General features: G+C 42.4%; 1 protein-coding gene across 15 annotated transcripts in view; it reads left to right on the forward strand.

The window, feature by feature from the left end:
* rims1b (regulating synaptic membrane exocytosis 1b) overlaps nucleotides 1–19,309 on the forward strand; it is an 89,459-nt gene that overhangs the window by 38,529 nt on the left and 31,621 nt on the right. For 13 of the 15 annotated variants that reach the window (XM_086081841.1, XM_086081844.1, XM_086081842.1 and 10 more), the window contains exons 4-13: nucleotides 7,023–7,327; nucleotides 9,717–10,540; nucleotides 13,109–13,149; nucleotides 13,950–14,060; nucleotides 15,773–15,872; nucleotides 17,121–17,244; nucleotides 17,337–17,393; nucleotides 17,979–18,025; nucleotides 18,216–18,331; nucleotides 18,429–18,559. In XM_086081841.1, the coding sequence (XP_085937967.1) occupies nucleotides 7,023–7,327; nucleotides 9,717–10,540; nucleotides 13,109–13,149; nucleotides 13,950–14,060; nucleotides 15,773–15,872; nucleotides 17,121–17,244; nucleotides 17,337–17,393; nucleotides 17,979–18,025; nucleotides 18,216–18,331; nucleotides 18,429–18,559 (1,856 nt within the window). The remainder of the gene's footprint in view (nucleotides 1–7,022; nucleotides 7,328–9,716; nucleotides 10,541–13,108; nucleotides 13,150–13,949; nucleotides 14,061–15,772; nucleotides 15,873–17,120; nucleotides 17,245–17,336; nucleotides 17,394–17,978; nucleotides 18,026–18,215; nucleotides 18,332–18,428; nucleotides 18,560–19,309) is intronic. The other 2 variants (XM_086081843.1, XM_086081856.1) reach the window with 1 other exon arrangement.

A 19,309-nucleotide genomic window follows, 5' to 3' on the forward strand; every position in this document is an offset into this window, starting at 1 on the left:
CACAGATGAAGTGGAGCCCTATTGCTTCTTCCCACCTCTCTGAATTTAGCCTACCTTGAATTACTTTGCATCGAGAGCTGTGGCTGTCTACAAATTCAAGGTATATATTCATAGAAAGAACATGAACCAGTCTCTTTCAAACTGTGAGTTTTACCATCAATTCTCCCCGTTTAAGGAAAAGCTGATGTTTACAGAAATAAGCCCAAAATATATTTGTTTTTCGAAGCTTACCAACAACATGTCTTGAGTATTTTGTAACTGATTGATGGAGCAGGAATTGGGGGCTGGCAATGAAAAAAAATATGAGTGGCAAGTGTATTGTTGTGACTTGATTTTTCAAATACGTCAGGGTTCTAGCTGAGATGAAACAATACGAAACCAAGGGAAGATACAATGGAGAGAGGAGACCATATCAAAGTGAATGATGGGTTTATTTTCTAATCTAGGAAGTACATATGAACATTACTGTAATGTTCAGAATAAAAATAAAAAGGTCTGAAAAGAAAAGAGAAGGTAGAATAGCAATAATGAAATGATAAAGCAGAGTAACAGAAAGGGAAATATCCAGCAGTTTGAACATATGTTGTCAAAAGCATGTCGTTACCTGCAGCAGAAAAATAGTCAAATTGTGACTCGTTATGCAATTATTTTTAGCCATTGACACTTTATTAGTCACTTGAATAGACATTCACAATATTCGCAAAAACGTAGATGCTCACTGCTTTGTCTCTGTTTGTCTCCATCACTCAATCCAGTGAGATACAAGCTTTTAAGCAACGGTTTGACATTACCCACACACGCACACACATCTCAGGTTCAGCTAGTCACAGTTGCCCACGCCACACTTTTCCAGGCAAAATTTCAGATATGTTCCACTTAGGCACACGTGAATGTAGCGTACAAATATTTGTGTTTACTCACAGCACATCAGTCTTCACAACATGCAGTCATCCCGCAAGATGAACTGAAGGTGACACTAGAATAGGCGGCCTCTGGACCCAGTCAACAGATTGGCCAATTTGCCTTCAGGTCTAATATCACATCCTGAATGGTTCTAAATGTGTGCCTCACACATCTTTGCCAGATGACTACTGTACATGGGCATTCATGTGGCATAATGATAAATAAATGTATTGATGAGCAAGCGCCTGTTGTTTGAGCAAGACAATTAATCTGCGGTGGTTATTTTGCCATGACTGGAAACTCACCTTCTAGTTGACGTGACTTTGTGATGCTAACTGGCCGCTAAGCTAAGTGCTCGTGACGAGACAGCGTGCACGTTGCGACCGCTACCGCTTGTAAGCCAAAAATACCAGGACCAATTTTGTTGTCCCAGTGCATGCTCATCTTGTGGGAGTCCAAGGGAAAAGGTATATGTATTTTCATTTCAAAGTCAACCTGCCATAACACATTTTAATGTGCTCACTCAAATCACCACCAAAACTGATTTGTCGTGTCCTTTTGTGATGAAAGCCCTCACTGGTTATTCATTAATAATTACCGGTAGTCAGGTCAAGTTCACTTATATAGCCCTTATTCACAAAATAATCTCAAAGGGCTTCACTCGCCCACAGTTGACAAATATTAGCGACATTCCCTGACCTAACCACAAGAGAGCAAGTGGGGAAAAAACTAAAACAAATAAACACACACATCAGGGGAATAATAAGAAACCTTGAGAAGGGGCTGCAAAATTGGAAATCCCCCTTCCAGGATGACCAGCCTACAATGGATGCCGAGTGGGCAACAATTTACACAGTATGTGGTGCTAAACAATCTCAACTAGAATGGTGCGAAAGTCCATTTAATAAGTTAACGCACTGCAAGAAGACGCTGTCAGGGAAGTGGGTCCTCATCTAAACCATAATATTAATCTAATATTATTGAGGATGAAACTCAGCAGGGTGGGCTTTGATTAATGTTGTTATTTTTGTTTTTAATATACAACTCCTAAATATTAATAACACATCAGGGCTTTACGTCTTTCCTCACTACTTCAGGTATGCATGGTATTCTATTCATTAATAGACAAAAGAAATAGGAAAGAGAGTCAAACCTCAGAAACTCAAAATACTCATCATGGTGTTCCGTTCCGTTCCGTCTTCAATTCCGCTTATCCAGGGTCGGGTCGCGGGGGCAGCAGCTTTAGCAGGGAAGCCCAGACTTCCCTCTCCCTAGCCACTTCAGCCAGCTCCTCCGATGGGATCCCAAGGCGTTCCCAAGCCAGCCGTGAGACGTAGTCTCTCCAGCGTGTCCTGGGTCGTCCCCGGGGCCTCCTGCCGGTAGGACATGCCCGGAACACCTCCCCAGGGAGGCGCCCAGGAGGCATCCGAACCAGATGCCCCAGCCACCTCAACTGGTTCCTCTCAACGTGGAGGAGTAGCGGCTCGACGCTGAGTCCCTCCCGAATGACCGAGCTTCTCACCCTATCTCTAAGGGAGAGCCCGGCTACCCTGCGGAGGAAACTCATTTCGGCCGCTTGTATCCGGGATCTTGTTCTTTCGGTCACGACCCACAGCTCGTGACCATAGGTGAGGGCAGGAACGTAGATCGACCGGTAAATCGAGAGCTTTGCCTTTCGGCTCAGCTCCTTCTTCACCACAACGGACCGATACAGCGTATGCATCACTGCAGACGCTGCACCGATCCGTCTGTCGATCTCCCGCTCTAACCTACCCTCACTCGTGAACAAGACCCCAAGATACTTGAACTCCTCCACTTGGGGCAGGACCTCATCCCCGACCCGCAGAGGGCACTCCACCCTTTTCCGACTGAGGACCATGGTCTCGGATTTGGAGGTGCTGATCCCCATCCCAACCGCTTCACACTCGGCTGCAAACCGCTCCAGCGAGAGCTGGAGATCACGGCTTGAAGAAGCCAACAGCACCACATCATCTGCAAAAAGCAGAGATGCAATGTTGAGGCCACCAAACCGGACCCCCTCGACACTCCGGCTGCGCCTAGAAATTCTGTCCATAAAAATTCGGAACAGAATCGGTGACAAAGGGCAACCTTGGCGGAGTCCGACCCTCACAGGAAACGAATTCGACTTACTGCCGGCAATGCGGACAAAACTCTGACATCGGTCGTACAGGGACCGAATAGCCCGTATCAGGGGGCCCGGTACCCCATACTCCCGAAGCACTCCCCACAGGACTCCCCGAGGGACACGGTCAAACGCCTTCTCCAAGTCCACAAAGCACATGTGGACTGGTTGGGCGAACTCCCACGCACCCTCAAGGATCCTGCTGAGGGTGTAGAACTGTTCCACGGCCGGGACGAAAACCACACTGCTCCTCCTGAATCCGAGATTCAACTTCCCGACGGATCCTCCTCTGCAGCACCCCCGAATAGACCTTACCTGGGAGGCTGAGGAGTGTGATCCCTCTAAAGTTGGAACACACCCTCCGGTCCCCCTTCTTAAAAAGAGGAACCACCACCCCGGTCTGCCAATCCAGAGGCACTGTCCCTGATGTTCACGCGATGTTGTAGAGACGTGTCAACCACGACAGCCCCACTACATCCAGAGCCTTTAGGAACTCCGGGCGAACCTCATCCACCCCCGAGGCCCTGCCACCGAGAAGCTTTCCAACCACTTCAGTGACTTCGATCCCAGAGATAGGGGGGCCCACCTCAGAGTCCCCAGACCCTGCTTCCTCAAAGGAAGGCGTGTTGGTGGAATTGAGGAGGTCTTCGAAGTATTCTCCCCACCGATTCACGACGTCCCAAGTCGAGGTCAACAGCACCCCATCTCCACTATACACAGTGTTAATGGCGCACTGCTTTCCTCTCCTGAGACGCCGGATGGTGGACCAGAATTTCCTCGAAGCCGTCCGGAAGTCGTTCTCCATGGCCTCACCGAACTCCTCCCATGTCCGAGTTTTTGCCTCAGCGACCACCAAAGCCGCATTCCGCTTGGCCAGCCGGTACCTGTCAGCAGCCTCCGGAGTCCCACAGGCCAAACAAGCCCAATAGGACTCCTTCTTCAGCTTGACGGCATCCCTTACCGCTGGTGTCCACCAGCGGGTTCGAGGATTGCCGCCCCGACAGGCACCAACCACCTTACAGCCACAGCTCCGATCGGCCGCTTCAACAATGGAAGCACGGAACATGGTCCATTCGGACTCAACGTCCCCCGCCTCCCCCGGGACAACGGAGAAGCTCTGCCGGAGGTGGGCGTTGAAACTCTTTCTGACAGGGGATTCTGCCAGACGTTCCCAGCAGACCCTCACAATACGTTTGGGCCTGCCTGGTCGGACCAGCATCTTACCCCGCCATCGGAGCCAACACACCACTAGGTGGTGATCAGTTGACAGCTCCGCCCCTCTCTTAACCCGAGTGTCCAACACATACGGCCGCAAATCCGATGACACGACTACAAAGTCGATCATCGAACTGCGGCCTAGGGTGTCCTGGTGCCAAGTGCACATATGGACACCCTTGTGCTTGAACATGGTGTTCGTTATGGTCAGTCCGTGACGAGCACAGAAGTCCAACAACAAAACACCGCTCGGGTTTCGATCGGGGGGGCCGTTCCTCCCAATCACGCCCCTCCAGGTCTCACTGTCATTACCCACGTGAGCGTTGAAGTCCCCCAGCAGAACGAGGGAGTCCCCGGGGGGAGCGCTCTCCAGCACACCCTCCAAGGACTCCAGAAAGGGTGGGTACTCTGAGCTGTTGTTCGGTGCATAAGCACAAACAACAGTCAGGACCCGTCCCCCCACCCGTAGGCGGAGGGAGGCTACCCTCTCGTTCACCGGGGTAAACCCCAACACACAGGCGCCCAGCCGGGGGGCAATGAGTATGCCCACACCTGCTCTGCGCCTCTCACCGTGGGCAACTCCAGAGTGGAAGAGGGTCCAGCACCTCTCGAGAGGATTGGTACCAGAACCCAAGCCGTGTGTGGAGGTGAGTCCGACTATATCTAGTCGGAACTTCTCAGCCTCGCACATCAGCTCGGGCTCCTTCCCTGTCAGAGAGGTGACATTCCATGTCCCCAGAACTAGCTTCAGTAGCCGAGGGTCGGACCGCCAAGGCCCCCGCCTTTGGCTGCCACCCAACTCACTGCGCACCCGACCCCTTTGGCCCCTTCCACCGGTGGTGAGCCCATGGGAAGGGGGACCCACGTTGCCATGGGTGTAGGCCCGGCCACCAGACGCTCGCCTTCGAGCCCCACCTCCAGGCCTAGCTCCAGAGGGGGGCCTCATCATGGTGTGTCAATTGTAACAATATAAGTGACTAGTCTACTGGTATTGTTCTGTTTTTGTACATGCTTATGTGGTCCAACCAACATATATAATACTAGTCACATTAAGTCGCGCAGTTCTTCTCTATTATTTTCTGTTACGCGTTTTATTTGTGTTTCTGAAAAACACATGAAAATCGCCAATATGTTTGAGCATCTGAAAAACGTGGAATTCGTGCATATATTTGTGGATGTAAAAAAACAACAACATGAAAATCACAAATATATTTGTGTGAATAATTTTGAGACAAATCTCTCCCCATGTTAATGTGTCTCTCTCAGGGTTCTCATTCACACACCTAAAAACAAACATGGAAACAAATACCGTTATTGGGTTGTAAAACTGCTCAGGTCTGACTGTCACTGTCAAAGTGGCATTGAATATACTTGACTTGACTGAATATAATTGCTCAATCATATGAATTCACATTGTATATTATTAAAAATGAGCATAACTGTTTTTGCAATGTCAGTTTTTTTAATCATTCTTGGACATCATTTTACCAGCACTATTCTACAGTTTCAAGAAATATAAAGTCAAAAAGGTTTAACTGAATAAAAATTGTTATTCTATACTAGCAAAAAAAAAAAGAAAAGAAGAAGTTTCCTCTGGAAAATACATTTTTGATACTGGATCACACATGCCACCTGGTATTTCCTGTAGACTCTCAAATGAACACATCTTTTGTGACAGACTAGTTGTTGTTTTTTTTTAGATTATAATGTTTCTTGTTTTACTTTACAGTAAAATATATTTACTTTATACACATATTGTGGCACCCATCAGTTTAATTCCCATTATTTGTCATTGTGCATAAAGGAATCATGGGGGAAATGGGGGCTGTACATGAAAGTGAGAACTGGAAGCTTTTATTGTCATCAGATGATGAGTTAGAAAATAGTGAGGATCTGAAAGGATTACTGGCCACTGATAATCTGCAGCCTCTCTTCTGACGTAAAGAGGTGGAGAAAGACATGAGAGGGATTGTGGTGTGTGGCTGGGCGGCTGCATGTTCACCGTGGGCCTTGTTGTCAGATGATTTATTTTAGATTAGTCTGGACATGCGCCACCTAGGATTTGGGATGAATGTGCTCTGGCAAGCTTGATGCTAACTACTAAAATGACTGCTACAAGTCCTACCTCCTGTCCATTGAGAAACATCATCAAACGGGTTGCAGCTATAGTTAACAGCAGTGCTCTGTTTTGAACTACACGTGATCGCCCTGTTTTTTGGTGCTCTGGATTTGTTTTCTGAGGAATAAATGTTTGGATTATAAATACGGAGGGAGATAAATCCTGCTTTTGTGCTGTCGATATGAGGCGATATCCTGTAACAATGCTTCCATGTGAGTATTTGATGTCGTCTCTTGGTCTGATTTAGAAGATGAGGAACTAAATTTAATAATTTTCACTGTTGTATGTGGTGCAGCAACAGGGCTGAATCACAGTAAAAATGCATATATAATACAATTTTAATTATCTGTCCATTGAGATGAAACCAACAGATTTGTTCATCACCTATATTGACATTATCATAATTAAATGTTTGTGTGTGTTAGTTATATTCCATGCGTCAAAGACATTGCTTTATTTCAATGTCCTCAGATAAACAAAGGTCTTCTTTCCCGTGCTTGTCCTCACCTCCTCATTCAATAACCTTAAATTGCAGTGTTTTAGAAAAAAACATTATAACTGAACACTTTTTGAAAATAATTATGTTTATTGTTATTTATAGAACACGCCTGTCAAACACATTTTTCTTTTTAACCCCTACAGGTAATGTGGGTATGCAACCTGTGCCGTAAGCAGCAAGAGATTCTCACCAAATCAGGAGAATGGTTTTCAGAGTCAGGGGTGCGGCCTGGGAGCCTGGGCTGCACCTTGAATGACCCAGCCAGCGTGGGTGAGGCCCAACGGGATAGGAAGCTACTCCGCTCCAAGTCTCAAGTCCCGTCCTCGACAACTAACAGCAATACTACCGAGCTGCCACACAGAACACAAGGACCTGCTGGTGGTACTTCCTCGACAGCTCCAGACACCATGCCTGGTACTCGCTCCCAAAGTGTACCACCTCGAGAAAAGTAAGACGCAATAATATGTGTTTTATATATGCAGTACATCTACGTATGCCTATCCAACCATCCATTGTCTACCACTTATCCGGGGTTGGGTTTTAGGGGTGGCACCTTCAGCAGGTAAGCCCAAATTTCCTTCTGCTTAGGTGCTTCGTCCATCTTTTCCAGGCGGATTCTAAGGCATTCACAGGCCAGCCATGAGACATAGGGCTGTATTTTCGTGCCCAGCGCAAATCAAGCACAAAGTGCGGTCTAACTTGGATGGAGTTTTCTTTATTTTAGAACTAGACGGGACTAGACTAGACGGGCACAAATCGAAAGGGGCGTTTGCACTGTTGTGTGAAAAGTTTTCTTTGTTTTGGAATCTTCATAGACGGACGGACGCAAGTAGAAAGGGGCCTTTGCACTGTTGATTGAGTGAACACAGCCAGCTTACTTCCCAGCTCCACTCATTCCCTCTAAAGGAGCACAGTCTTTGATATTGTGTATGTAGACATAGGCTCGCTGGAGTCTATGCAAAAAAATAAAAAATAAAAAAACGTTTAAAAGGGACTGCATGAAGACCTCCACGGGTGGATGATGTAAAGTTGGCCAAATCGGTCACAGATCACTGCTGCGATGCAGGCACTTGGAGACCGCCTTCCACCTCAAAACGTTTGTGGACGTGTGTGACCCTTTAAGAAATATCATAGAGATGATGATAATGCACTTTGATATAATTCACCGCATTTGCATTACACCACCTTCGCCACAAATTAGACCTGCTCCGAGCTGCTCTAAGGTGTAGTCTGGTTTCTGGTGCACTGGGTAGGTGTGTAAAAAAACCATCCTCAGTCCACCGGAATGTCCTGCATGGTGAGACGCTCACTGTCAAATTCCCAAACACGATAAAGAAAACTTATCCGAACACGGAAATGAAGATGCACCAGTTTTTACATGTGCTACCACAAAAATAGAGCCCTTTGTATCTCCAGCATGTCCTATGTCATCCCTACCGGTGGGACATGCTGTGAGCACCTCACAAGGGAGGTGTCCAAGGAGCCTGATGCTCAAGCCACCTCTGGTTTCTCTCTGTGTGGAAGAGCTGCGTTTCGAGCTTCTCACCTTATTCCTAAGTGAGAGCCCAGACACCCTGCAGAGGAAACCCATTTCGGCCTCTTGTACTCATGTTCTTTCAGTCACGACCCACAGCTCGTGACCAGAGGTGAGGGTGGGAAGCTAGATCGACCAATAAATCAAGAGCTTCCTCTATTGGCTCAGCTCCTTCACCACAACACACCGATGCAGAGTGCACATCACTGCAGACGCTGACAATTGAGAAGAATAAAGATGGAGATTGATAGGCGCAATCTCCATCCCCTTTCTTCTCGCTGTTGTATTGTATCTTTAGGCATCAAGTTCAACGTTGCCTGGCATGTTTGTGGCACATTGAGGTGCTATGCTGAGAGCTCAACTCTGAATTCATACTGCCCTCTACAAATGTACTGTAAAAAACCCGAAAAAATGAACAATGATTCGATGATTCATATTCACTAACCTTTGATTTTTTTGTATATAAATAATTGATTTAGAAGGTATTTATTTGCTGCGGTTGGTTGACGAACAGTTCAGGATGTGTCCCGTTTCTTGCCCAAAGACTGGTGGGAAAGGCTCCACCATGTCTGCAACCCTATTGAGGATAAGCAGTTCAGAGAATGGATGGATGGGTGGATTTATTTGGGGACAACATTGCAGGTTTCAGTGTTAAAATATTTTAACGTGGATATCATCAGATGTGGGCATTTTGTCAATATTGACGGAAGGTCCGTCTTTCCATCAATGATGTAGGCCCATTTTGTGTTGATTAATGGGAAACTTACAAAAACTGACAAACTAAGCATTACCGGAAGGGAGTATTTGTCCGTCAATGTAATGGCCAATCTGTCAATAAATTCGGCAATCCGTCGATTATGGATGCCCTATTTTGCAGACGGATTGACGAATGACGAACATTGACTGATGCCACTTCGAATGATGAAAACATTGATTTACGCTCATTTTGTTGATCAATCGTCAAATGACGGATTGATGATTACAATGCAGTTCGGCTTGAAATATTGACGGACTGTTGACAATTGCCGAATGACGGACACTCAAAATTCATTGATGTGCCCACCTCTGGAAATCCCTGTATAATTTATCGGAATTCATCAACATTAACTCTACTCCACTAATGATGCTTCACCATTATTTTTCAATTCTTTCTTTATACAGTATATGCCTAGCCACTCAAGATAGCAAGCTAAATGGAAATTTGCTTAGTAGTGCTACATTGAGAAACATTGAACGAGCAAAACTCATGTGTTTCTCAGAAGTTGTATGTGTTGATGTTTGTATGTCTTTATTTTTCATCTAGAAAAAGGCCAGTTTCCTACCATGAACAAAATGGTAAGGGAGGCCTGGGATGTGGTAGTGGCCGGAGATCTGCTGGAAAGTTGCCATCTCAGTCATCCTTGGATGAGAGGGTTGGCCTTGAGGACAGACGAGAGAGACAGCCAAGAGACGGTCACAGGCTTGAAAAGATCCATTCTCAGGACTATGATGATGGGGAGGACAACTTGGGACACCTAGAAAGAAATCGGAGACGACCAGACGATGATGAACAGAGGGAGCGGCAGCGACGTGAGGAGGAGTTCCAGAACCGTTACCGCAGTGACCCCAACCTTGCTCGATACCCTGTGAAGCCACAAAAGGAGGAACAGGAGATGCGCATGCACGCCAAGGTGTCCAAGGTCCGCCATGAACGTAGACACAGTGATCTCGCAATCAACGAGGTCGGACTCGGGCCTGGTGAAGGGAGAGGGTGTGAAGCGCAGATGTCTGAAAACCGTATGACCAGGAGAGGAATCCGCAAAGCCCAGTCAGAAAACTATCGAGCGTACTCTGTTGAAAGGACCGTGGGCGAACCAGGGGGACCATTGCCTCCAGATAAGAAGGGCTGCTATGATCCTGGTTTAACGCACACGGCTAGAGACAAAGGTGGGGACAACTTGTTGAGGAAGGACTCCCAAAGTTCGGAACAGTCTGAGTCTTTGCGGCCGCCCCTTTCACGATCGTTCAAGAGCAAGCGTGGCGCAAACAAGAGGCAGATGTCCATCAGCAGCTCAGAGGAGGAGGGCGGCTCCACGCCTGAGTACACCAGCTGTGAGGACGTGGACATGGAAAGTGTCAGCGAGAAAGGTCAGTCACACAGATGTGCTCTCTCTCTGCTAGTTTTATCAAATATTATCGGAATTCTTTTCACATTTGCTTTCAACCATGTCCCTACAGACTTCTATTGTTATTCACAATATAATAATAACACTCAATTTCTACCCTCATTTTATAGTCACCAAAACTCTGTTTTGTTGAAGCAGCTTTTACCAAGCTCACACGCTTATCCATAATCTTGCAATCTCTCCTCACAAAAAAGAAAAATAATAAAAAGTCTCATTTGTTGAATTCTCATAATCTCCATAAGCACATTGAAGTTATGCCTGTATCCCATTGTGTGTGCCAATGGCATGACAAGGAATTTGGAGGGTCATTACACTTATTTATTAAACAGAGTAAAGTTGTTGCTGCGATTTTCACTCATTTTTATGCTTGAGGTCCTTCCTGATGCAACATACCCATTTTGGGTGATATAGAAAAAGTGTTATGAAAACTTTGTGCAGTAGAATTACAATGACAAATCCCGCATCTTCTCATGGTTTGTATACATATATATGTATACACATTATGGAAGACAATAACCACATCCTCAACGGATAGATCCTGCACATAGCACGTTGCGGTATGGTGTCATTTACACCTCTGTGGCGTGGCTATTGCTGCTTTAAGGACAGCGCTCCTTTATTTGGACAGACCCTGTGATTTAGGCCATCAGATTTATGGAATTAGGTCAGTGTTTCTATTGCTATGTAATGCTTGACGAACTGCCAGATGCAGAAGCTAAAGTCAATGCACGGTCGCATGTTGTAAAATTTTTGGCTACCTTTTTATCGTATTCTCCAACTCACACCTGTGCAAGTGATGTTTGACTGTGCTAGAAAGTACCGGCATATAGGGCATCCGTTTAATGGAGGCAGTAGAGAGAAAGAAATGCTTACTTCTCTCACGGTAGGGTTAGGTTCCAGATGTTTTAATCCAGATTATTATAACTCAGAGACTGGTAATGGGTAGATTGTGAGTAAATTTTGCAACACACAGCCAATAGTGGTGATAGATTGAGCATACATTATACCTATATCCCTCTTTATACTGCATATGAAGTATATAATGTGAATCCAGTTTAATTTTCCCCTAAATGGTCAATGATGAACGATATTTCAAAATGTATTTTTTTAAATATGGTAACTACAGTATGTATTAGTTTTTTTTCATCTTTTCTTATCTGTTTCTATCCGGTCGTGAAACAAATCTCAGCATGCCTTGACCCCACCATACCTTACCCACGAGTACATAACCAGCCTCCTCTATCCATATATGCTACCTCCTGGAAACTGCGGCCATCTGAGGCTCACCTGGTCTGCTTCCAAAATACCAAATTTCAAATGTTTGATGACAAAGCTTCACTTGAGGGTACCAAATGTAACACTGAGCATTTCATCTTGAGGTCATATAATGGACATGGAAGCCTGTATTGAGTATTCCCTGTTTGACTCATCACTGTAAGGCTCTTATAAACTGTGGGGGTTAAAAGTCTCCACAGATGAGCTGACATTGCCGTTACTATGCTATACAGTACACACCATGAGTTGCTTGCACACTGTCGTATTTATTATATAAGACTTTCCACCTTTGTCATTGTAAAGTGGTCTAGTACAACAGACCTGTATGTTTAATGCTGCTGGCGCAGCTTCTCACGCCTACTGTTTTCCACTCTCATGCCTGCAAATGGTGTACCCTTAAAAATAGGAAATAGTAACAGGAAAGATTGGACATGCAGCTCTCGTTCTCACCCAGTTAAACATAATAAAGATTCGCTTCCGAAGAACTTAGGGTCTTATTTCATCTCACTCTCCTCTATCTTTGGATTGCTCTGTATGTCTCTTTCACTTCAAGGTTCTGCTAATTTGCTGGTATGTGGCCCCCTCAAAGGTGTTGTTTTAAGTGACCGAACTGAATCACTTTGTATGTCCTCTATTCTATTCTAATCGTTTTCACTACCGACGTTCAGTTTGTCAATCAAGAGCTGTTTGCATACAACAACCCTCCCATCATGGAGCCGTTGCTGGGTGACAAGTCAGTAGCTGTTTCGATGAAGAGGAGCTACTGTGCTTGTCAAACTCTTAAGTAAATGTTTACTTTTTAGTAAATAGGCCTTTTCGGAATGTGATTTTTGCTGAGGAACTTCCCTTTGCATTCCAAGTAAAATGACCGGGAGTACTCTACTTGGTTGTTTGAATTTTCAAAATCCCTAGGATGCATGTACTTTTAAGTAATTCTTGTAAGCAATTTTTATTTTCTCTGCTTTGTTTCTGAATGTCGTTATTTGTTGTGTTTGTTGATGCATGTAGGTGTTGTGTCTTTCCTTATGTACAGCACATTGTGCATCAAATGTGCCATAGAAATAAAACTGCCTTGCCTTACCTTGCCTAGGAAAACTAATGCAACAATTATGTTAGTTGCAATGTTTTTGCTTAGGTATCTGTGCACCACTACTACATTTGCAAACTGTAGCTCTTAAACACGAGTGGTCTATTTTGCTTTTTATTCTTGATATGGCAGAATCAGTAAAACTATTTATCTTTTTACTTTGTGCAGGTGACTGGGACTGTCATCCACTTGATCCTACAGTGTGGCATGTAAGTTTTAGTATAATATTTATTATAGGTTAATTTATGCATGAAAGTTTGTAAGTTACTAATTTGTCGATCAAATTAACTAATTAAAATAATGTCTGGAGAAAAACAAATGACTGAAATTTCTTAAGAATAGCACCCTTTTTTTGCAAAAGAAAATACAATATATATATATATATATAAATAAATAAATAAATATATATATATATATATATACACACACACACCACACACACAGGGAATATGTTTGTTTTTTCGATACTAGAATAAAGTGCAATTGCACATCGACTACAGTATATGGTAGTGGCACTCTTATTGCCAGAGAGTGCGCAAAGAATATTAACAGAGGTGTACTAACAACAATTTTATAGACCAATGATACTACAGTGTTCCCTCACTTTTTGCAGGTGATACGTTCCACATCTACCCGCGAATAGGTGAATCTGTGGGTGCTGTAACGCGAGTATGCAGGGGTCCACTGTATATAGTTCGTCATACTCAATGTACACTTCACAGAGCACATCTCCCAAATATTGGGTGGGGGGAGGAGATTGCCCAAAGCAGTGAAAAAGAGGCTGACTCTCAACCAACATGTCCTATTGTGTATATTGAGACTGTGTTCGAGCATTAAAAACATGCACAACATGTTCGAACAGAAGAAATTTATACATTGGAAACATCTGCTTTAGACGGTTGATTTTGGGGTTTGTACAGTGTGTAGTTCCCGAAAAATGGTGAATAGAAAATTACATTTATTTCTCTTTGTGCTTGTATTTTCTAATCACTGTATCTGATCCCTTTAGCATCCAGTAACTTGGCAACCATCGAAAGAGGGCGATCATATGATTGGATGCATCACTCTGAGCAAGAGATCGGCCATGCCACGAGAAGCTGGGTCACTCCTGGGCCTAAAAGTAAGCAGCGTAACATAAAATAACACTGTGGCAAATGATTGATTGATTGATTGGTTGGTTGGTTGGTTGGTTGATTGATTGATTGGTTGATTGATTATACAATAATAATAATAATAATAATAATCGACCTACAGTATGCCATGGTTGAATGTTAACAAAACATATACCTTAATTGTTTAACACTGTATTTGTTTTCATGACCTCTTGTGGTTAGCGGTTGTTTCTGAATCAGTACAAGGCAATGAACGTTCTTTATTGTGAGCTCGTGCAAATATAGGGATCTCTCCTCAGCTAACAGTTAACTCTTATTGAAAAATAAGTAAAGTCATGCCGTATATATAATTTTTAGAGAATAACATGCAATATCTCGAATATCTTGCACATCCTGAAATAGCCTCTCAAAAAGCCTCTTCTTTGTACTCATGAATACTACGCTCCCCAATTTGCTGGTTTTATACTCTGTAGGGCTACATAAACAAGCCAACTCAAATCGCTGCCGTGAAAATAATGCGGCCGCCATATTCTTGGCCACGTTCCACACAGATATTTACAGTCTACATCCAACTGTGAACTGTATTCAAACACCCAATGAATGTTTCAGAGTCATTGGCAACCTCTACTGGTGGAAACTTGATGCTGCAGTCAAGCTTTAGGGACTAGGAATTCGCAGTGTCTTGCCCAGCGACCCGCTTGTAAGCTGCGGCTCAGCCGTAAGGTTAGTTTAACGACTATTGCAAGTTACAGTACAAGGCAAAATTTAAATACTATTAAATACAAATATTTAAAGTAATTTTTTTTGTTTTTTAAAAGAAATGTTAAAGTTCTCTGAAGTATGGGAAATTGTAAACGCCTACTTAACTCTGCTGCGCATGTGCTGATACTTGCGTAGACAGAATAACTTAATTATTCTTAGGAGTTATATTATAATGCATGTAATTATAACTATTATAATTATATGCATGTGCAAGATATGTTACAAATTCACGGATGAGCGTTTCGTAATCGAAGATGCTAGTAATTGAAGACGCTAAATCTGGTGCCACATTACGTCAAAAGGATGGGGTCAAAACAGATATGATGACAGCTATCAAATGGCGGGATTACGATGCTCGGTGATTCATGGTGAGTAGCAAAATGTGTTTTTACCAGTTCTTATCAAAACTATGCAAAGCTCCAAGGATATAAGCAAGGAAGTGGAATGTACTAATCGATTCTTATAACATTTGACATTAAATATCATATTGAAAAGAAAGTACACCTTTTTCACAACCCCTTGGTACCAGTAATCGTCTATACAATGTGACAAAATGTAGTTTTTCCCCCTCCGAGACCTATGCATAATACCTAGTATGGAATTAGTTTTTGTTTTTTTGCGATTCTCGAGAAATTACTTAAGTGGGCGTAGAGGACATGCCTTTATTGAATCTAGGGCATGTGAAACTAATTCCTATAACTACAGTGTTTTTTCCCATCTGTAAGGATGTTAGTGTGTTCTTTATGATTGATAAAAAAAATGTTAAGCCTTAACATTTTCATTTAAAAAAGCAAACAAAAAATGAAATTTATCTCTGTGCATTTGTACCCATTTTGGTTAAAAAATTTATGAATGTGAGAATATGTTATGTACAGTTATTAAAACACTACATCTCGCCTAAGGGGGAGTATTTGTATTCGTATATATGCCTTTAGTCTCAGTCCTCTGTTTTGTGTAGGTTGTAGGTGGGAAGATGACAGAGACTGGAAGACTTGGGGCCTTTATCACCAAAGTAAAAAAAGGAAGCCTGGCAGATGTCGTGGGACATCTAAGAGCAGGTGAGCAGGTTTTCTCTAATTCTCCACCTATTAATAAATTCACCTCATTGCGTGCAAAAATAGTAAAAATAAAAACCACACACACACACACACATGTATATATATATATATATATATATATATATATATATATATATATATATATATATATATATATATATATATATATATATATATATATATATATATATAAAAACATGTATTATATGTTTTACTATTTATCCATTAATATGAATGTATTTACAGCAAAATATCAATATACAGTACAATACGATATTGTAATACTTTGAGTATGTGTTTTTCTTGATTTAAATGTGACAGTGCTTCACTATGTGCAGTCGTGTGTTTTTCTTTAACTCTGGAAGATGCTACCCAAATGATGTGCTGGATCTACTACCCATGTCCAAATTTGGTCAATTTAATGTTTGTTTGTTTTTCTCTCTCTTGATACTATTGGTCACACCGTATGTTGGGTGTGTTATTTTAACAAAGTGTTGACCAATCTAAAGTGTTTAAAGTGTCTTTTTGACAATGCAATGGTAATGTCTGATGAAGTGATGGTTTTGGAGATGCATTCTACCTGACGCTAGAGATAGATAGATGGGTGGGTGGATGGATGGATGGATGGATGGATGGATGGATGGATAGATAGATAGATAGATAAAGTAGATTCCTCTAGGTCAACTTCCTAAAGAGTTTCTTCCCTGTTCATTTACCAGTTTGTGCACTGAAAACAGTCTGCTCTGAAACCCCCCAAACACAGGCGAAGTAAGTCCATTTTATTGTCCAGTGAGCTTGCTAGCTTTTAGCTGAGCTAGCCATCCAGACCGGCACATTTACCCTGCTTTTGTTGCCATGTGCACATCCAGGCTCTCCCACCCATTTCCTGGGCAACATTCAAGACAAGTCATTGAGTAGTCAAATAATTAATGGGGCAACACTGTGCAGAGATTCTAGTCGTCAACAATCATACAGTTTACCAGCTACACATTATTTGTTGTATGAGAATCCTCAGTTATTGGCACACCAAATACATTGAGTCTTTCTTGATGTTCTATAGCAAGGGTTGAAAAAAACAGAGGGTCCAAGTACTTTTTACTTTTTATTACATCATAATATTTGATTCTTTGTATCGCTGTAGTGTACTGTTATTGAGTGTTAGTCAACATTCCTGAAATTAACACTTCTAGCAGCTGTAAAGGCAAAATCAATATATTCACACTCCTGGTCCTGCAATCTTTGTTCCAGGTGATGAGGTGTTGCAGTGGAATGGGAAGTCTTTGCCAGGAGCAACAAAGAAAGAGGTGTACAACATAATTCTTGAATCAAAAGCTGAGCCTCAAGTGGAAATAGTTGTTTCAAGACCCATAGGGTAAGATTGGCTTCATTAGTGCGGAAAAATCATTATTCTAGCTGAAATTTTTTTTCTGACAGATATTTTTAATTTCTCCTTTTATCTAAAAGCTCTATTCACCGAATTATGTCCAAAAACCTCTTGAGAAAAGTATATAAAGCATATCAGTAAGTGTCAAATTTAATTGGTAGACCCTGTCCCCACAACTCACCTCAAATCCTTTAAATGATAGATTTTCCCTTGTCATTGTTATCCTGCTTTTTTCCCATCATGTTTAACATAGACATACATAGACCTACATAGACCTACATAGACCTACATACATACATACATACATACATACATACATACATACATACATACATACAGTGTTTCCCACACCATATTGATACTTGGGTGAGACACCCAAGTAAACTGGCCACCACCCAAGAAGTTTTCGAGGAAATCTATTAAAAATGTATTTAAAAAGAAAAAAAAAACGTGTCGCGACCGAATATACCGCATGTAACGTTAGTTCGCCGTCACTCACTTGTGGATTGTGAGGCTAGAGGAGACCACCCACCCAAGATTTCAAATCTGTGGGAAACACTGACATACATACATACATACATACATACATACATACATACACTATATATATTGTACATTATTTTAATATTACCTTTTTTTTCTTGTGTTACTGTTGCGTGATATTAAATTGATACTTGTTCTTTGAAAGATGACAAATGTTGGGGAATTTTGTCTTTTCACAGGGACATTCCTAGAATCCCAGAGTCATCACATCCTCCTCTTGAATCCAGTAAGTATCCAATAATGGTAATTACTTTTTTAAATAGTGAAATAAAATGGTGGCGCATTTGTCTGATTTGAGGAGATTCTTAACAAAATTTAGCCTTTTTTTCTTTTTAGTGTCAACTGTCTTTTCTTGGAGTGCCTGTTGTTTCCATTTTTGTTTTACATCATTGGGTATTGTACTCACCGTCCTTTAGCAGGTTCTAGTTCCTTTGAGTCACAGAAAATGGACCGTCCATCTATATCAGTGATGTCCCCAACAAGCCCAGGAACACTCAGAGACCTTCCTTTGGTGCTGCCTGGACAACTGTCGGTAAGTGCATACATCAGGGACATGAACCAATTGATACTTCATCTAAATAGTTGCATGGATACAGACAGGGGTTAAATGCCTCCAAATAACATTACAGGTGAAACTGTGGTATGACAAAGTAGGCCATCAGCTCATCGTCAACGTCCTTCAAGCCATAGACCTGCCATCCCGACTAGATGGACGACCACGCAACCCATATGTCAAGATGTACTTCCTGCCTGACAGAAGGTACGGACTGCTCAGATGCAATTGCATATAAGGGACAAGTGGGGCATTGGCCAGCTGACCAAACAGAATTATACTCTGGATGCCTTATGTAGTTCTTTCATGAATACAAAAAATGAGATGCCTATAGAGCCGTTCAATTTTAAAATGAATGCTGACTATACAGGACATTGGTCGAATGGCTTTCAGAAAAAATGTGAACTGCCCAAATGAGAATTGTGAGGGTGCACTTTGTCTTAATCTAGTTTGTTTCCTGCTTGGTGTGGTTCAGTTGGTCTACTCTGAACACAACAAGCAAACTCTGATGCACACCAACTAATCTCGCCTAAGTGCATGCTAGTGCTGTTCACATAAGAGCTAAAAGCCAACCAACCTCCACCAATACGGTCAGCGTCAGGGCTGTATGAAATTCAGTAGTGAATTCTTGAATTTAAAAATTCCAGTTCAATTCTTACATTTGAATTTGAATTGAGGTGGCAAACAGGAAGCAGAATTGCAATTAAAATTAGAACTGAAGGAAGTAGAATTTGAATTCCATGAAATTCAGAAAAATTCATGATGCAAAATTAAAGCGTATTTATCAATGAAGCTTTACAGTATAAGCTTATATACAACATGATTTTCATACAAACATTATTTTAAGGACTTTATGTACTCTAACACAACACTTAATTATAGTAACTATTTTTCATTAACATTAAAAGTCTACTCAAATAAGACAGATCACTGAAATTGAAAAACTTAAAATTGACA

This window comes from Leptonotus elevatus, chromosome 8 (assembly GCF_054856555.1).
Source record: "Leptonotus elevatus isolate MCC_2025b chromosome 8, RoL_Lele_1.0, whole genome shotgun sequence".
In the NCBI taxonomy this organism is placed as follows: Eukaryota; Metazoa; Chordata; class Actinopteri; order Syngnathiformes; family Syngnathidae; genus Leptonotus; species Leptonotus elevatus.